At 39.6% G+C, this 20,770-nt stretch overlaps 1 protein-coding gene across 1 annotated transcript in view; it reads left to right on the top strand.

Annotated features, from left to right (window-relative positions):
• Nucleotides 1-19,642, top strand: part of IL13RA1 (interleukin 13 receptor subunit alpha 1) — a 64,737-nt gene extending 45,095 nt beyond the window's left edge. Inside the window, exons 9-11 of the mRNA XM_060002284.1 lie at nucleotides 3,079-3,175; nucleotides 6,197-6,281; nucleotides 17,196-19,642. Coding sequence (XP_059858267.1) covers nucleotides 3,079-3,175; nucleotides 6,197-6,281; nucleotides 17,196-17,288 — 275 coding nt within the window. The 3' untranslated portion in view covers nucleotides 17,289-19,642. The remainder of the gene's footprint in view (nucleotides 1-3,078; nucleotides 3,176-6,196; nucleotides 6,282-17,195) is intronic.
• The last annotated feature ends 1,128 nt before the right edge of the window (nucleotides 19,643-20,770 follow it).

The raw sequence follows: 20,770 nt of genomic DNA, 5'->3' as shown, positions 1-20,770 counted from the left end.
CCACGGCTCGAACCCATGTCCCCTGCATTGGCAGGCGGATTCTTAACCACTGCGCCACCAGGGAAGTCCCTGTTCTTTATTCTTGACGTCAACCAGAGAATACTTACAATTGAAATGTATTTTCTGTTTAATTATTGTCGGATCACTCAGGGTTAATTTACAATATGCAGCTCTTTGAAAATTTGCAGTCCAAATGGTGTTATCCTCTCTTCTATCCTGTCTGTATCTTTGTTAACAACCTGAACAAAAATATAGAAGGCAGGCATGATTAAATCTGCAGATTGTGCAATGCTAGAGTACTATCCTATGTGCTGGTAACAGAATCAAGAGTAGGACAATGACCTTGATGGCATTTTATAGAGATAAACATATATCTAGGTTTGAAGAAAATCAGTTTCATTTATTAATTGAGAGGCTGAGCAAGCTATCTGCCAGGGTCAAGTACAGGATTGGAAAGACATGTCCCTTATGGATGTGTGTGCTGTGGGGTGAGGGATAGGGTTTTATTTGACTGTAAGCTCAAAGTGACTCAACATCGGTCCCTTAAATATCCCCCAAAGGCATACTGCAGTCATAGGCAGCAGTGATAGTGCAGCATCCAGAACAAGGGGTGCTGCAGGGTGGGGCACAGTGTCCTGGCCACATCAAAAGTATACAGCATCCCATCCTGGGCACCACATTGTAAGAGGTGCATTGGCAGACTGGAATCTTTCCTTGGAAGGGTAATCAGGATGTTGAAGAATCTCAAAATTTGGGGAAGAACAGTTAACGAAGTAAGCTTAGGGAGTCATAATTGCTGAATTCTAATATTTGAGGTATTGTCAGGTAGAAGAGGGAGTAGGCTATCTTTTTTGTGGCTCCATGGGCCAAAACAGGACCAACTTAAGAACTTTCTAACAGCCATCTAACAGTCAGAGAGACAGGTTATTGAAGTAGTCAATTCCCTATTAATTGAAAAACTGAACAAGCTATGTGCCAGGCAAGGTTGTATTAGTTTTCTATTATTGCATAACAAATTAGCTCCAAAATTAGTGGCTTACGAAACACATATTTGGACACAACATTGTAAAGCAACTATACTCCAATAAAAGTTAATTTAAAAAAACAAACAAAAAACAAGAAAACACAACATTGTAAAGCAACCATACTCCAATAAAAATTAATCAAAACAAACAAACAAACAAAAAACACATATATGGGACTTCCCTGGCGGTCCAGTGGTTAAGACTCCATGCTTCCAATGCAGGGAGCGTGGGTTCGATCCCTGGTTGGGGAACTAAGATCCCACATGCTGTGCAGTGCAGCCAAAAAATTTAAAAAAATAATTAAAAAATAAAAAACACATATTTACTATCTCACAGTTTCCATGGCTCAAAAATCTGGGCATAGCTTAGCTAGGTACGTCTGGCTTAAGTTCTCTCATAAGGTTCCAGTCAAGCTGTTGACTGGGACTTCAGTCTCATCTGAAGGCTTGACTGGGGCTGGAGAATCCACTTGCACAATCACTCATATGGTCATTGGAAAGCCTCATTTCCACTCTGGATGCTGGACGGAGGCTGTAGCAGGTTGCATCATGTGCCCCAAAAAGATTTGTTCAAGTTCCAACTCCTGGTACCTGTGAATGTGACCTTATTTGGAAATAGAGTTTTTGCAGATGTAAGCAAGTTAAGATGAGGTCATACCAGCTTAGAGCAGGCCCTAAATCCAATGACTAGCATCCTTATCAGAAGAAGAGAGGATACACAGAAACACAGAGAAGAGGGCCATGTGAAGATGAAGGCAGGGATCGGAGTGATGCAGCTACAAATCCAAGGAACACCAAGGATTCCTGGGAGCCACCAGAAGCCAGGAAGATGCAAGGAGAGGGTCTACTCTAGAGCCTTCAGAGGGAGCGTGTCCCTGCTGATACCTCGATTTGGGATTTCTAGCCTCCAGAGCTGAGAGAGAATATATTTCTCCTGTTTTAAGCCAACCAGCGTGTGGTGATTTGTTACAGCAGTTCTAGGAAACTAATACAGAGGCCTCTCTCAGTTCCTTACCATTTGACTCTCTGCACAGGGCTACCTCATGACGTGGCAGTTGGCGTCCCCCAGTGCGTAGTCCAAACAAGAGAGAGCATATGAGGAAACACCCAGTATGAGAACTGCAGCCCTTTATAACCTTATCTCAGAAGTGACATCCCATCACTGTTGCTATTCACACATGTAGTCCAGCCCACCCTTAAGGGGAGAAAATTATACAGGGGTGTGAATATCAGGAGGCAGGGATCATTTAGAGTCATCTTAGAGGCTGCCTAACACAATATTAGGCCCTGAGATGCTTTCCAGATTTTCATGCCCTGGTGGAAAAGATGAGCATATATTGGGTTGGGCAAAAAGTTTGTCTGGGTTTTCTGTAAGATGCTATGGAAAAACCTGAACAAACTTTTTGGCCAACCCAATAACTAGACATGCCATTCTAAGTGTTAGGTGTAGCAAGGCAGTTAATGAAAGTCTTTGGAATTGGACAGTGCTGGGTTTGAGGCTTGACTCCATCACTTACTAAACCCTCTGGACAAGCCACTGAACCTCTCTGAGCCTTACACTTCTCATCTGTATAAGTGGGAAGTAATATTATCTATCTCTTTAGCATAGATATAAGCATGCAAAATTACCTAGTATGATATCAGACATACAGTAGTTGCTCAATTAAGAATAGTAGTGGTAGTTGTTGTTAGGATTATTTTAGGTGTTCTAATAGTGCTAAGTAACCAATAAGAAAAGATAGTCACTGTTAATGAGATGACATATTTAGCAAATATAACATCTTTGTTAATAGTGTCTGAAACCAGTTAAGATATCCTGGTTTCAGATAATCCTTAAGGTGCTTTTTCATCCATGGAATTTTAGGCACCAGAGCAGGACTTTTTTTTTCACTATTAAGATAACAAAAGATAAGAGAATTGAAGAGTTTTGGGAAATATGTTGGTGTAGAGGGCAGAAATATCTGTAATCTCATTAGTCTAATACAACTGTTGCTTGGTTTATTTCTAAAAGGGTTTTATTTCTCATGTCTTTCTCTTTGCTTTTCATTTTCCAGGTCAGAAGGCCAATCCAACATTTTACATAACCACGTTACTCATCATTCCGATCATCGTTGCAGCTGCAATCATAGTCCTTCTACTGTACCTGAAAAGGTAAGGCAGCTGCCCAGGCAGGCTTGACAGTTTCTGCTACCCTGGTTGCTATGGTTATTCTTCTTTGTGGGTGTGTTTGATGTTTCCCCAGTGTGTTGGAAGCATTTTGGCTATACCTGGCTTTTTGGTAGTATAGCATGGCAAAGAAATATTATTGTACCCATTTTCTGGTGAGAAAAGTGTTGGATCCCAGGGCTCTGCTCAGGCAGTGCTCTCTTTGTATATTTTTAGAATTGTTGATAAGACCTATGTTCACTCTACTCTTTCAAATGCCTAATTTGTCAACAGTTGGTTGGTAGATCATAAGTTTTAGAAATGGAGACCATTACCAATTAAATGACTTGTCTAGTGTGAATGCAAAACAGGTTGCTACTTAATGCTATAGGAAAGAGAACTTCAAGTTGTCTCTAAGTTACAGCACTCATTCCTTGAGAATGTTTCACTTTCTCAATTTCATCATAGGGACTAGTCTGGTGCTATTATTTGCTCTTTCAGTAAATACCTAAAGTTGGAATAAGGTTATTAAGCTGGTTCTAGAATCAACATTTTATCGTTATTTCAGTATTCTTTAAACATATGTTTGTTGAGTGCCTGTTTATGTGCCAGGCACTGTTGTTATTGCTGGGGTTGTGGCAACGAACAGAACAAAGTCCCTATCTATGGTTTCACTTAGTGAGTAGTAAAGTTGTGGAGTTGGGCTGGGGAGAAAGGCTAGGAAGTGATATGAGGCTCATCTTACATAGGATGCCAGGGAAGTCCTCTCTGAGAAAGTGACATTTGAGGACAGAATTAAAGGAGCAAACCAGTCAGCTATTCAAAGAAAGAGTATTCTAGGCCAAAGGAACAGCAAGTGCAAAGGTCCTGAGGCTGGAATGAACTCCGTGTGTCTTGTTAGAGGAGAGCATGCAAGGGGGAGAACAACAGGAAATGAGGCTGGAGAGGCTGGCAGGGCCAGATCATGTAGGCTATGGCAAGGAATTGAAATGTGATCCTAAGCATGATGGGGAAACATGAGAGAGTTTTAATCAGGGGAGGGATGTGATTGGATTTACTGTCGTAAAAGATCATTGTATTGCTGAGTGAAGACTTGACTTGGACAAGAGTGGAGGCCGGTAGACTAGTTAGGAGGTAGTAAGAGGTAGTCTGATGTGGAATATATTTTGAAGACGGAATTAATAGTGCTTGCTGATGGCTGCTTGTCTTCGAAGGTGTGAGGGAAATTGAGGATTCAAGGATAACTCTTAGATTTTTGGCTTCAGCAACTGAGTGAATGCTAGAGCCATTTACTAAGATGGAGAAGATTGGGAGGAGAGCTGGCTTTAGGGAAAAGGTGAGGACTTCAGTTTTGAACATGAGAAATTTGAGATACCTATTAGATATCTAAGTAGAGATGCTAAATAGGTACTTGTATACATGAATCTGGAGTTTAAGGGAGAGGTTTGGGCCGGAGATAGAATTTTGGGAGTCCTTGGCATGTAAATGGATTTAAAGCCCTAAGACTGGAAGAGAGCACTAATAAAGTGAGGGAGATAAAGAGGACAAAAGAGAATGCTGGGACACATCAACATTTAGAGACCTAGGAGATGAGGTAGGTCCACCAAAGGGTACTACTATCAGATGCAAAAATAGAGAGTCCAGACAAAACTTTAATTCTAAAATATACGTGCACCCCTACGTTCATAGCAGCACTATTCACAATAGCCAAGACATGGAAACAACCTAAATGTCCATTGACAGATGAATGGATAAAGAAGATGTGGTACATATATACAATGGAATACTACTCAACCATAAAAAAGAATGAAATAATGCCATTTGCAGCAACTAGAGATTATCATACTAAGTGAAGTAAGTCAGAGAGAGAAAGACAAATACCATATGATATCACTTATAAGTGGAATCTAAAACGTGACCCAAATGAACATATCTATGAAACAGAAACAGAATCATGGACATAGAGAATAGACTGGGGTGGTTGCCAAGGGGGAGGGAGGTGGGGGAGGGATGGAGTGGGAGTTTAGGATTATAAGATGCAAACTTTTTTTTTTTTTTTTTTTTTTTTTTTGTGGTACGTGGGCCTCTCACTGTTGTGACCTCTCCCGTTGCGGAGCACAGGCTCCAGACGCACAGGCTCAGCAGCCATGGCTCACGGGCCCAGCCGCTTCCGCGGCATGTGGGATCTTCCCGGACCGGGGCACGAACCCGTGTCCCCTGCATCGGCAGGCGGACTCTCAACCACTGTGCCACCAGGGAAGCCCAAGATGCAAACTATTATGTATAGAATGGATAAACAACAAGGTCTTACTGTGTAGCACAGGGAACTATGTTCAATATCCTGTGATAAACCATAATGGAAAAGAATGTATATATATGTATAACTGAGTCACTTTGCTGTACAGAAGTAATTAACACAACAATGTAAATCAACTATACTTCAATTAAAATTTTTTTTTAATTTAAAAAAAAACAGAGAGGAGACAAGGAAGAAAAATTAAAGAGAATGCCCCCTGTTCTCGGAAGATTATTTTTTTCAAAATTATAAACAGCAAGCTCCCATCTGATCTGTGATAAGTAAAGCACCATTTTTATTTAAATGATAGAGGATAACACACACAGTGCCACACACACAATTATAACTGTGTGAGGTGATGGATGTGTTAATTAGCTTGATTGTGATCATCATTTCACAATGTACACATATATTAAAATGTCACTTTGTACACCTCAAATTTATACAATTTTTGTTTGTCAAGTATATCTCAATAAAGCTGGAAAAATTTTTTTCATTGAAAGGGTATAAGTAGTCTGCTACTGATGGGCCCTCTGCTTTATCCACACTTGATACTTTGAGGAGATCGATTTCTCAGCTTGTTTTAGAAATTTTTTCACAAGTACGTTATCACTAAAGATGACTTGTGTACCATGTCTTTTGTCCAAGCCTTCTTTTAATATGGCTGTATTTAAGTGGGACATTTCTATGGAATGGACGGTTTGATCCAAAATGTCTCTGTTTTCTTAAAGGCTCAAGATTATTATATTCCCTCCAATTCCTGATCCTGGCAAGATTTTTAAAGAAATGTTTGGAGACCAGAATGATGATACCCTGGTAAGCACTGACTCTGTGAAGTCTGAGATTGATTTTTTGGGGGGGAGGCTATGGGATTTAAAAAAAATTTGGTAAAACATAAAATTTACCATTTTAACCAGTTTTAAGTATACAGTTCAATGGCATTAAGTACATTTACAGTGTTGTACAACCATCTTCACTATTTCCAGAGCTTTTTCCATCATCCCAAACAGAAACTGTACCCATTAAGCAATAACTCTCCATTCCCCTCAACCCCTGGTAACCTCTATTCTGCTTTCTGTCTCTCTGAATTTGCCTAACCTGGGTACCTCATATAAATGGAATCCTATAATATTTGTCCTTTTGTGTCTGGCTTCTTTCACTTAGCATAACATTTTCAAGGTTCATCCATGTTGTAGCATGTGTCAGAATTTCATTTCAAAATTGGTTATTTTAAACTACATTTTATCTAAAAGATTAAAGAAGAGCTGATTTAAAATGTTGTATCTCAGGCCAAGCATAGCGTTTAAGAAGTTCCCAGAATACTTCGTCTGTCTTGTTTCACGGGGCTTCATTCTCTCTCTGGGGTAGGGAACATATTTGATCTAAACCTGCAGGGGGAGGAGCCTCCTTTATGAAACTAAGCCAACAGTCAGGTCTTCTGACTGGAGTAATTTTTCAAACTTGATTTAGGGAAATAGAACGATAAGGTAAACAATTGAAATAGATTGTGTTCATGCTATTGCCTGGAAAGCTGGCCTCCGAAGACATGGAACTAGAGCAAACCCACCCGAACTGTTAGAGTTAGCTGGCTGCAGACTCTTACGCTAGAATTTGTGGCTGGAAAAGCTAAGACCCTATGGGAACAAAAGAGTTTGAGGCTTCTCTGATAAATACATTCACCCAAATAAAATAATAAAGGCACTAAATGAAATAAATATCAATATTATTGTATGTATCTTAAATTAGTAATTTCAGGCATAGGGCCGTTAATTCAGGGAAATAGTACAGCATAGTAGATAATAGCCTGCGCTCTGGAGTCAGAGTGTCTGGATTCAAATCTCTGCTGTGTCATCTACCGTCTATTTGACCTTAGGTAACTTCCTTAACCTTCCTGTGCCTCAGTTTTCCCACTTGTAAAAAGTGGAGGTAATGATAGCACCTGCCTCATAGTGTTGTTATGTGGATTAAATTAATTTAATACGTAGAAACCACTTAGTGTGTCTGGCACATTATAGGTGCTTTGTAAGTGTTAGTGCTTAGTATTACTATTGATAATACTTTCCATTTATCTTTAACGCCCAAACGATTCTTGTAATGACGGGTGATACACAGTGGCTAGGGAAGGAAGGCAGGGAGGCTCCCATGCTGTCAGAGGAAGAGCCATCTGGATCACTTTTTCACCAAGTCATGGGCATGGGCAGTGGGTAACTGTGCCAGATAGGGCACCACTAGCCAGGGAGGTCTAGAAGTCAGGCACCTGATGAAGGGCTGGTATACTGCAACTGAGGTGACGGTGTTTCTTCAGCTTTGAGTCACAGTCAGCTGCAGTGCTTGTAGGAGTATAGAATCCTGGGCCCTACCTTCAGAAGTTCGGATTCACCGGCTCTGGGATGGGTCCCAGGAATCTGCATATCTCAAAGGAGCGCAAAGATGATTCCTATCCTGGCATGATCGTTCATGGAGCGCACTTTGAAAATCACTGTTACAGATACTTTCCTTAGGATCACCCGTGTGTCTTCATTTTGCCAGCTACTGAGACAGATGCTGGAGGTTGAGAATTGTGCAAGTATTCTAACAGCTCTAACCAGTGATTGGAAGTCTACCGTGTGTACACAGTGTATTAAATGCTCCATCTTCATAACCACCCTGTGGGGTAGGTGCTGTTAGTACCATTTCACACACGAGGAAATGGAGCCTCAGTGAGGTTAAATAACTACTGCAGCCACACAGCTAGTAGATAATAAGGTGAGATTTGACCCAGGACTGTCTGATTCTAGACTTTTCCCTTTCTTTCCACTCTGCTGCATTGCCTTTTGTAAGATAGAATGTTTGTCCTCAAGAACCTCACTACCTCCTTAGAGTTCTGTATGATAGAAGTACCGGGTTGGGATAGGAGAGTTCCGAGAAACAGATTTGGAGTCATGTTATGGCTGGCCTTATATGAGAAGGTATTAGGAATATCACTCTTTGTTTTTATAACTTTTTATTTTATAGTTGGCGTATAGTTGAGTAACAATGTTTTGTTAGTTTCAGTTGTACAACAAAGTGATTCAGTTATACATATACATGTATCTATTCTTTTTCAAATTCTTTTCCCATGTATGTTGTTACATAATACTGAGCAGAGTTCCCTGTGCTCTACAGTAGGTCCTTGTTGGTTATCCATTTTAAATATAGCAGTGAGTACATGTCAATCCCAAACTCCCTAACTATCCCTCCCCCCCCTTCCCCCTGGTAACCATAAGTTTCTTCTCTAAGTCTGTGAGTCTGTTTCTGTTTTGTAAATAAGTTCATTTGTATCAATTTTTTTAGGTTCCGCATATAAGCGATATCATACGATATTTGTCTTTGTCTGACTTACTTCACTCAGTATGACGATCTCTAGGTCCATCCACGTTGCTGCAAATGGCATTCTTTCCTTCTTTCTAATGGCTGAGTAATATTCCGTTGTATATATGTACCACATCTTCTTTATCCATTCCTCTGTTGGTGGACATTTAGGTTGCTTCCATGTCTTGGCTATTGTATACAGTGCTGCAATGAACATTGGGGTACCCTTTCAGACCCTGTTTTTCTCCAGATATATGCCCAGGAGTGGGATTGCAGGATCATATGGTAGCTCTATTTTTAGTGTTTTTAGGGAACCTCCATACTGTTCTCCACAGTGGCTGCACCAATTTACATTCCCACCAACAGTGCGGGAGGGTTCCCTTCTCTCCACACCTGTCATCCTGACAACGACCTGGAGGGAATGGATTAGGGAGGGGAGGCGCTAGCACGGTAGCAACCTGGGAACCTAGTCCTGAATTTGCCCCACAGATGTTTTGTTTGGCCAGCGTGGTGTATTTAAAATTTTTCAATTTGGGATCTTAAGCAGGGCACGCACTCTACCAGTGCATCTCAGGCCCTATTCCTGAGATTAGGAATTCCTGAGAATTCCTAATTCCCACTGTGGTTTCACACGTTGACCTAACATGCCAGACCCCTGAAAAGCATTTGAGTTTGCTACCCCTTTTAGCAGAATGAAGACAGTCAAAGTGCCATGACACAAATGTCCAATATCTGTGAAAACATGTTTGGACTCACTGATATATACAGGACATACAGCCAAAGCATTGATGAGATATAAATTTCCAGCTTAATACATTTCTAAAAAGTGATAATATCCAGTGTTAACAAGTGGGTGGGGAACTGGCACTTTTCGTGCAACGCTGGTGGGCCTGTAAAATGGTATGTGTTCTTTCTGGAGGGCAGCTTGGTAAAATGTAACAAGAATCTTTGATCTTGTCATTATTTCTTTAGGAATCTATTTTAGGGAAATAATCCAACAATGGTACAAGGATGGTCAATGCAGCATTTGTTTCTAAAACGAAAAATTAGAAACTAAGGAAACATCAACAATCAAGAATAAGTTTTTTGAAAAGTTAGGTTTTCAAAGCATTTAATGTCCTAGCAAAATACTCACGGTGTAAGTGTAAGAAACATATCATAAATGTGTAGTGTATTACAATCCTAATGTTTATAAAAAACCTATCAATATATACATAGAACAATGAGTGGAAGGACATGCGTCAAAATAATCATCTCTGGGCAGGAAGATTGTGGATAATTGATATTATTCTCTCTCTACCTTTCTGAAATTTCCAAATTGCCTGTAATGAGCATGTATTACTTTTATAATAAAAAGAAACGCTATACAAGTCATTAAGGGAAAAGAGAATATTGTGGTCATCCAGGTCTGTGAGATAATAGGGATTTGAATTTAGGTGGTAGCAGAGGAGATTGATGCAAGAGACATTATTAAAGGAAACTCATTACGACTTGGTGACTCTGTGTGGGTGATGAAAGGTGGCGAGAGTAAAAAATAATTTCAGGGTTTCAAGCCTGGGTGATAGAGTGAATGATGGTAACATTGACAGCAAAATCAGATCAATTATCTTTCTCAGAGATGGGAGAATTGCTTTTTTTCAACTTGCTGTCTAGAGGATAATAAGTTGTCCTGATGAGTCAGATAATTCTATAATTTAGTGAGGTGGATACACTGACAAGATGGACCACTAAAAGCATAAGATGTTTTTGTTTGCGGTGGTTGCAGACCATTAAATAAAATCAGTGTTCAAAACTAAAAGTATAATAAAAATGCCAGACAGGGGAAAGGGTGATAGAACAAATTTCCATGTTTGCTTTTTAACCAAATGAATAATCTACTTTCTCTACATGGCAGCAGTTCTCGAAAACTGAACTGCATATACAGCAGAAAGACTGTCCTTTTACTTCTAGAATCATCGAATTAGGGAATGAATAATTATGGAGTGAACATTGCCCTAGAGGTCATCTAATGAGGTGTATGTTTACATGTTTAGTTGTCTTTAACTATAAATTTTCAAAATTCTAGTCCAGCTCCTCACTTTAAAGATGGGGACATTGGGGACCATGGAGAAATTTCTCAAGGACTATCACATAGAGAGAGAATTGCAGAACCTGAAGTAGAAGCCATTGTAGCCCAAATTTACCAACTTCTAATCCCAAGAAATAATCCACGCCCTTTCTAAACAATTTCTTCTTCCACGCTGCACCATCAGTAGTGGTTGTTTAAAAAAAAAACTTATTTAGGTGTAGCCACCAGTAAATTAAATCTTCTGTATCATTTTCCTTAAGGTTTCTACTGTTTTGACAGTGTTTTGCTCATCACTGTAGTAACATTTTGGCCAGCAGCATTTTTTCCTGTTGCTTTGCTGTTTGCCTTTTCTGTGTGACTAATTGGGCTGCTGGCCGTATTTGGGGGGTAGGGGGGCTTTGCGGAGGGAATTGCTTCTCTTCTGTATCTGCATTTCTTTTTCATCCATAAAATATTATCTATTCTTCCTCTGCTTCTTGGAAACCAATTACATTTTCAGTGCTGTGCCAGTTTTGAATTCCTGATTGGAAAGCAGCTTTTTAACTTGGAGTTGACTTCCAAATACTGCTGAATTTTTTTTTTAACTTCAGTATGTATCCTTAAAAGCTAAGATCGCTTTCCTACATAGCCAAAATAGCATGGCCGCACTTTAAAAATGATTAATTCCTTAATATCATCTAATACTCAGTCCATATTTAAATATTTCCAGCTGTCCCAATTGTCAGGAGACAGATAATATCCAGTTGTCCCACCATTAGTGAGATGGACCACTGTATTTAAGGTGATAATAGCATGTCCCCTCCTGCCATCTACACGTTTCCTCCCCTTGCCACCTGAAGATAATCTGTGTGGTGGTAATGTTAGCACCCTGTCAACTCTTCAGCTGATGCTTTTTATTGACCAATTAGTATCTTTGCTTGAATCAATAATCTCAGTAGGGGTTGTGAAACGATGATGATTTTTCTCATCTATCATTTAATCTACACTTATAAGCTAGCATTTTCCTACAAAGCACTGCTTTCAGTCCTCAACTAGGCTTCTTAGTTGGTCTGAAATTCGGTTTCTGCTAGAAAGGTAGGAAACATGTTTAATTCTTTCCCTTTAATTATCAGTTTTCAAAGTGAGTGTTTGAATTGATAGCCACCTCAAATGGTACCAAATTAGTCCCCTCCACACCACATTCAACAAGTTCTTTTTAAGCTGCAGTGATTTTTAAGGCGTGGGGATCTACAATTCATATTGTACAACTTTCTATTGTGTCTGTTGCTCTGAAGAAGACGGGGGCACATAATCAGCTGATTTGTACACACAAGGCCAGTGTTTTGCGTGGTGCTTAGGTGCGTGAAACCCACTTCACCTCTGTTGGCAGTTCACTGTGAAATAACCAAATCTTGAAGGTACTCTTAAACTGAAACTTGATGTTCCATTATTCTATGACGTTTGTTTCTTTCTTTAAAAAAATTCTATATACATACATGTATTTTTCTAGGATGACTAACAACTAAAAGCCAGTTGTGTTCACCACCCAAACACTGGTTTGTTTTCATCTAGGATGTTTTTCATCTTTGGCCATTATTCTATTGTCGATTACCTTGTTTAAAAAATCGGCAGGGTAAGAATTGAATTATGGACTGTAATTCTGTGGAATTTTTTTTTTCTGCAAGTCATTTTAAAATTAGACTGACATATAATTCACAAAATTGAATAACAGGTCAGAGCCTTTGCTTTTGTCCCTTTTACCTTACATAGACATATGCATAGAAGCAGTGCTCAGGCAAAGGCCCTGATGCTGACGATGGGTGAAAATGAGAGTAATCAGAGTTTCAGGAATGAAAAAAGGCAATTAAAAAATTAATGTTTGGGCTTCCCTGGTGGTGCAGTGGTTGAGAGTCCGCCTGCCGATGCAGGGGACACGGGTTCGTGCCCCGGTCCGGGAGGATCCCACATGCCGCGGAGCGGCGGGGCCCGTGAGCCATGGCCGCTGAGCCTGCGCGTCCGGAGCCTGTGCTCCGCAACGGGAGAGGCCGCAACAGTGAGAGGCCCTAGTACCGCAAAAAAAAAAAAATCAATTAATTAATTAATTAATGTTTTCTTAGAAGCCACTTCTGCTGCAGTGTTCTGATTGCTTTTTTCCTGTCCAGCACAGTTAAGTGTTGGGTCTAATGAGCAGACACCAATGAAAATGTAGCATTCAGGGTGCATCTTTTAAATTAAAATAATATTTCTTTTAAAAGAAATATGTTTATTATAGAGAAATGAGAAATACAGGTAACCAAAAGAGAAAAATTAATCTTGTTATCCAGCTATAATCATCTTTAAGGTTATGAGAACAACATAGAGGAATGGAAATACAGTCGTCCCTTGGTATCTGTGGGGGATTGGCTTCAGGACTCCCTCGGATACCCAAATTCACGGATTTTCAAGTCCCTTAAATGGTGTAGTATTTACACATAACCTATGCACCTCCTCCGGAGGGCTGACTGCACCTTTACTGGTAAATGGAATAATAGTAACAACAATAATAATAGCAGTTCATACTTCTTGAACTTTTGCTATGTGTTAGACACTTTTCTAAGCACTTCCTTCATTAATTTGTCCCCATCCTGCAACAGGGATTATCTCCACTATACAGATGAAGACAGTGAAGCACCAGAGGGATTATACGTAACTTGTTTGAGGTTACACTGCTGCTGCCTAGCAGAGCTAGTATCTACGTCTAACTAACAAGAGTTAGAGCTGGGATCTGAGCCCAGGCTTCCTGATCCTCCAGTCCACACTTTTAACAAATTATGTAATATGTTTTCATAAAATGCTCATATTTATCTTTATTTGAATTTAACAGATGAAAAGGAAACAGGTGGAACTGAAGGAATTTCTGAACTCTTGACAAACTATAAAATAATTTTTAACGATTATTAAAGACAGCAATTTTTCCATATGTTCTTCCCATTCTCTCCCCATTCTTAAAGTTGTCCAGGATCTACATTTCCAGTGCATAAGGCCATTATATACTATATTGTCTCCCTATAGCCCTCTTTAGTCTTAATTCTATATGGTATGTATTTGATGCTCACCCCCGATCTTTATGTTGATGTCTCTCCAGTCATTTTGGTTTTTTGAAACTCCAAAACTTTTCTCAGGAAGGATTCATGGGACCAACATTTCCTGGATTATTTACATATTGATGGAGTTTCCTACATTAATCATTGAAATTCATTTTAGCTAGATATAAAATCCATGGCTTACATGTTCTTGCTTTGGGTATCTTAAATATGTCATGCATTTTCTTCTGGCATAAAGTGTTGTCAAGGTCTGCTGACAATATAATACTCTTTCTGTGTTAAAACACTTAGTCTTTTTTGCCTGGTTGTCAAAAGATTTTTTCCTTCGAAGTCCTATAATTTTACTGGAATATGTCTTGGTATTAGTCATTCTGGGTTGATTTTCCAAGGTATATAGTGTGCCTTTTCAGTATGTAGTTTCAAATCTTTTTAAAAACTTGCAGTGAAAATGTCTTCACTTATAGACTTTTGTTATTCTGTTCCCTTATTTTCCTTGCCTGTCTTCTATATTTGTCACATCCTTTCGAATAATTTTCATCTATCTTTATTTCTTCTTGAAAATCCTCCTTTAAAAAAATCCTCCTTTTCATCTTTTGTTTCTCTTAAGTTTTATCTGTTGTGTTTATTTGCCCCTGTGTTTCCTCTAGCTAGTCTTCATTTCTGAAATGATTATTTTCTTTTACTTCTAATTGTTTCTTGGGTTTTACCATGTCATTTCTGAATTGTTCTTATTCTGAATTTTTATATTCTTCGATATCATGCACTGTTTTTCATATCACATAACTTTTTCTTAATATACTTTTGCTAGTTTTGAAATATTAGATTATAATTTTCATCTGTGTATATTTTGTGGACATCTTTCTGGCATCTTTTAATTCCATAAGATATTATTCTGTCGCTTATTTTTACATGAAATTAGTTTCCCTAAAGTTTTAGAAGGAGACTTGATTTAGGATAGTTTTTTTTTTTCTAATTTCATGGCTATAGAGTTCCATCTTCTATTATTTTTGACAATTTCTCAAAACTATAGTGAATTCCTTTCTGAAATCTGGCTCTGCCTGTTCACCTCGTCTACTTTTATCTGGACTTTATAGTTTGTGTCTCTCGCCTGTGTCCTAGCCAGTGTGGAGTCTTTTCCTATCAGTTTCTCTTCAGAGTGGGACTTTGCCCAGGAAGGGAGCTTCGGATGGTTCTGAGAGTTCATAGGGCTCAGGTGGCTCTCAGGCTGTTCTGTGGACTCCTTGCATTTGGTCACTCTTTTGGCGGTGCAACCCCCTGCCAGACTCACTTATTGTTCATAAATTAGCTTGCTGAAGTTTGAGTGAGTTGTTTTAGAATTCTCCGATCTATCAGATGCCCTGCTGATTCCCTCTCCATACTCTCCCATAGCTAATGCCATGTTGCTCTTGCAGCATCTCTAATTTGTCCCTACCCACTCATATTTCAGGGTTCATGGGGGCGTCACTTTCATCTGGTCTTGTTGCAGATTGTGTCCGTGGATTTTGGCTTTGCTTTCCTACTTACCCTACTTACCTTTCCTACTTGTGGTTTTTATAGTGGCATTTGGGGAAATGCAAAAACTATGCTGCCATCCACTACCTTCCTCGTAGGATTTCTCTGTAAACTACAGACCATGGGCCAACTCCTTCCTGCCAGTTGTTTGTGTACAGGTTGCAAGCTGCAAGTGGTGTTTACACTTTTAAGTAGTTGAAAAAATATAAAGAAGAAAATAATATGAAATTCAGATTTCGGCGTCCATAAATAAAGTTTTGTTGCAACACAGCCATGCCTATTCATTTGTATATTGCCTATGGCTGCTTTCATGTTACAACAGCAGAGACTGTATGGCCCTCAAAGCTCAAAATGTTTATTATCTGGCCATCTGCAGAAAAAGTTTGCCAACCCTGGTCCTATAATATACTTTTTCTTTTTTAAAAAATAAATTTATTTATTTATTTATTTTTGGCTGTGTTGGGTCTTCGTTGCTGCATGCGGTCTTTCTCTAGTTGCGGCGAGCGGGGGCTACTCTTCGTTGCGGTGCACGGGCTTCTCACTGCGGTGGCTTCTCTTGTTGCAGAGCACGGGCTCTAGGTGTGCAGGCTTCCGTGGTTGTGGCTCGTGGGCTCTATAGAGCACAGGCTGAGTAGAATTTGGATATTTTAAACAGTGTCTTCCAACTTACCTCTCCATACGTTCTCTAAGCCTGGATGCTCCTGACCTGCTGAGTCCATCTCCAGTTGCACAACCTGAGGCAGCTGAATCATCATTGTTGCTTGTGTCTATTTTTCCTTCTTTCCATTTCCTTTTCTAGGCTTATAGAACCAGAAAACAACAGAGCAGAAATGGAGCTTAGAAATAATCTAGTGCAGGGATTGGCAAACTTTTTCTATAAAGAGCCAGATAGTAAATATTTTTGGTTTCATAAGCCTTTTGGTCTGTTACAGCAACTCAACTGTGCTGTAGTAGCACGAAAACAGCCGTAGACAGTACAGAAACAAATGGGGGTGGCTCTGTTCCAATAAAACTTTATTTAAAAAAACAGGCAGGCTGCTGGATTTGGCCCTTAGACCATGGTTTGCAGTCCCCTGGTTTAGTCTAACAACTTTATTTTACAGATGAGGGGACTGAGCTCACATTTCACCCTTTCCTTTGACTTGTAAGGAAGGAAGGCAAGGACCAGGATATTGGCTTTCACCGTAAGATACACACTTAAATTGAGTTCAAGATGAGTTTACCTTATATGCATAATTCCCTGTCTCGCAAATGATGTTACACGAAGCTGTTAATGCAAGGTCTTTCAAAACTTTTAACTGCACTAAGACCTTTGGGACATTTTATATATTGCCGTTCACCTTGATGCCTTTTTGAGCCTATTGCATCTCTGGAGCAATGGTCAAATCTGAGTGGTAAAAAAATAAAGATAGAAACAGTTCAAGTAAGGAAAGCATGCTGCTCTTTTATTCTTCTTCAAAAGACTTCGTTTCCAATTTTGGAGGTGTCCACATTTATCTTTTGAGATGGCTATTAAATATCATAAACAGTCCCACGGTGTTTTTCACCTTTAACGTTAATTCCTGATTGTTTTGTTTAATTGATTGTTCAAATAGATGAAGATTCTTAGGTCAAAAAAAAAGACCCCAAACAAAACAGGAAAACATATACTCGGGGTTCCATGCACAGACACCTAAAAATAAGCATTGGCTGCGAGTACTCAGGGAAAGAACACTGTTTAGAAAAGTCATCGTGTATGTGTTTTTTCTTCCCTTCCAGCACTGGAAGAAGTATGACATCTATGAGAAGCAAACCAAAGAAGAAACTGACTCTGTAGTGCTGATAGAAAGCCTGAAGAGAGCCTCTCAGTGATGGGGATAATTTATTTTAACCTTCAATGTGACCTTGTGAAGATTCATTCCGTTTTCCATTTGTTATCTGGGAACTTGTTAAATGGAAACCGAAACTACTGGACCGTTTAAAAACAGGCAGCTCATAAGAGCCACAGGTCTTTATGTTGAGTCGTGCACCGAAAAACTAAAAATAATAATGGGCTCTTTGGAGAAAAGAGTGGAGTCATTTCTGTTGAATTATAAAAAGCAGACGTCTTTTGCTAAGGCTTCAAACTAGAGGACAAAAGCAAAAAGTGATGATGGCAGTCGAGTTAATCTTACCAGGAGTTGTGACAACTTCCTGAGGGACCTATGCCTGCTTTGTATTCTTTGTCTCAAATAATACCAACAAATTTTATTTGTAGGAGAATTCATCTTGGGTGCAAATGCTAAAAGTCAGACTTGAGTCATAGAGAACATCTAGCAAACAAAATTGATAAAATCTGTTATCTGTTGTTTGGGATCCCACTGAGTAATGGCTGTGGCTATTAAAACCCTTTAATAGTCCGGAATCTTCATCCCCTTCAGCAGCATTTTCCTCTGCTTTGAAAGGCCCAGGCATCCTTGTTGGCCGCGACTACAGAAAAAGCAGAAGCAGCTTCTTTACTGAGATCTTTCAAAGCCATTTCAGGCTTTTAAGGGCAGCAGAGGCAGAATGACTTATTGGGTATTAGAGTTTGAGCGACACAGTCTCTAATGATGCATTGTTTATTCTTCACCTCCGCTACTCAAATCAAGTATCTACTCTGCGTCCAGATTGTGTTAGGCCCCCAGGTGTGAGGCACCAACTCCCTCAAAGAATTCACAGTCTAGTTGGGGCTCCTCAGTTCTTTGTCCACCAGTCATTTTCCAGACCTTTCAACACCCCTCTTCCCACCTCGATTTCCCCTTTTGCATCTCCCTCATTCCCTTCGGTGTAGTCTTTCACCTCTCATGAGCAATTAGAATATAAATCTGCTCACAGCACCTAGAGGAGCAGGGAGTAATTTGCATCTCAGGAAAAGTGTGAGTAGACTGAGAAACAATGACTAATTCTCGCATATTTTGTAACTTCTGTGTGACTCTGCATTTATTTGAAGCTTTTCGGCATTTACTGTTTCTGTATGCATTTTATAAACAGAAAGTAGGTATTATCTTCACCTAGAACTTTGCTATTTGCTTGAGAAAAAAAGAATAGTTGTGTCTTTCTCTTTTCCCTTACTCCCACAAATGGTTATTAGTAGGTTTTGTTTCTTATATTGATAACCAGCCATCCAAGGCTCCAACGTTTGTATTTTTTTTTGCATATGTTAAGGCTCCATTCTCACCCATCCCCACAACCTATCCATATATATATTCCCTCTACTTCTACTTCCTCCATATTTAAAGTGTGGAAATGAGAAGTCCCCTCTAATGTTTCTCTCCTCACACACATAGACTCAGATTACTGGTAGGAACTTGAGAACTCTGTATCACAGTTTCTCCAAACATTCATCCATTTGTATTAATAAGATAATGCTACTTCCAATTCCTGCTCTTAGGGGAAGGGAGATCAGACATCCCTGCTCTTTTCAGGTTTGGGCACTGCCCTGGCTTTCCTGAGGAAATTGGGGTTCATGGCAATGTCAGATGTCAAGGTGTTTCCTCCCCCTGCTTTTATATTTGAGGTCAGATTGAGGCTGGGAGATGGGCATGGATGTGCTATTCTGTCCTACTCTTCTCTAGAAAGAATATTTGGTTCTCCTGTATAGGGATGAGATTATTTCCTAGCCAGGTCTTATACTTCTGCAAAACAAAACACCTAAATGCCTCACCCGAAGTCATTTTTCCTGTCATCCTATCTAGATGGCAGCACGGAGAGGGGATGCTTTGATATTCTGATTACCCAAAGAACTACTGATGACGGTCCCGTGGCCTGGGAGTGGGCTGGGAGCGGGGGTGTTTCCATCTTGCTCTTTTAGTGGTAAAATAGTTGAGGGAAAAGTGGGCAGTGAATTATGGGAGTACCTATGGCTGTTTTATAACTGCTGAAAACTGATCCCCAGGTCTTGAGAGCTCTTGGAGACTTTAACACATTAGTGGAATTCCCACTACCTGTAGGAAACTAGTAGGTTCATGTGCTATTTTATGTCTAACTTTATGGATTTGTTTTCTCCACATATCAAAGTAAAGCCACTGTAAGGATGGTCCTTCTTATTCTTTCATTCAGATAAGTGTTTTCTTCATCCCGCACTGAAGGGATACGTGAAACAATGTTAACATTTTTGGTAATGCCTTCAAATGGGGATCATTTTGTTTAACTTCTTAACAGAAAAGCTTGAGTAAAATAAATATTAATTGTCTTTTTGTATGTGACCCAAATGTTTTCCTTTGCCTTATTTTGGGGAAAGTGTCGTGAGGAGTGGGTGGCAGAAGAAATTGGAGTTAAAAGAATATAAGTTGGGAAAAAATTCCAAGACAGCTCTTTCATCTTACAAGCATGTATCATAAGCTTCCCTGCTGTTCTCGGCATGCCTGTGTTTTCTGATAAAGGCCTGCACCTGGTTTAGTACAGCCTTTGCAAACAGTACCTAAAGGGGCATAAGTATTTGCTAAATCGTGTTTCTGACAATTAAGGGAAATGGAGAACTGGTCCTTTCTAATTTCAAGCTTCAAATAGAGTGCAATGTACTTAAGGAGACTGTCATGGTATATACACGATGAGGGACCTCTGGTTATGAATTAATCACATAAACAGGTTAGATTTGAGACTAAGAAAATCAGTGTTCAATAGCTTCCCTCTTAAGAGATGGTAATGTAGTTTCATGTTTTCTGTAACTACAGCAAAACGGTTTGAATGTCACGGAGGGTTTTTCTCATTTGTATTAAGTTCTGGGAGTGCGTCTTTAGCCCAACATTGTTAATTACCCTGCATCTTTCCAGGATCCAAGCCCTAGGGTATGGGTAGGGGGTGCTGATCTTGGTCAGGTTACTTCTGTAACTATCGAAAATGATCCAAGAAGATTCTGGAAATCCATCTCCAGATAAGTATACTTTTGTTTTGTTTTGAATAAGAAATCACCTTTTGGTCCTCAACACATCAACACGCTGAGTATTATGACAGAAAACATTTAACTGAGGACCCTTGAGACTGTATATCTGTACGAGATCTACGGAAAACAAATTCCTGTAGCCACAAACATGTTTACCTTATCTCAGGGCAGAGGAGCCGGAATGACCTAGAATGACCTGCTTTCCAGGGTAATTTACCATTTTGTCATTTCCAAGAAGCCCTGCTCTTTTCCAAGCACAGCTCTGTGCTCATGTGAGTAGCATATCATGCTACTAGAATATTAGTAGTTTTAGAAGAGAGTAAGGGGACAAGAACACTTATTTCAGAGACTCTATTTTCTTTTAAACCCCAATGATTAGATCAAGCAATAAAGTTCTTTGTAAATACCGTAGCGAAATCTTGGCATGCTTTTACTTTAAGAGAAGAAGCAG

The sequence above is a fragment of the Delphinus delphis genome, chromosome X (assembly GCF_949987515.2).
Source record: "Delphinus delphis chromosome X, mDelDel1.2, whole genome shotgun sequence".
Taxonomy (NCBI): Eukaryota; Metazoa; Chordata; class Mammalia; order Artiodactyla; family Delphinidae; genus Delphinus; species Delphinus delphis.
Note: the sequence above shows the minus strand (reverse complement) of the source record. Positions and strands in the feature narration are given on the sequence as shown.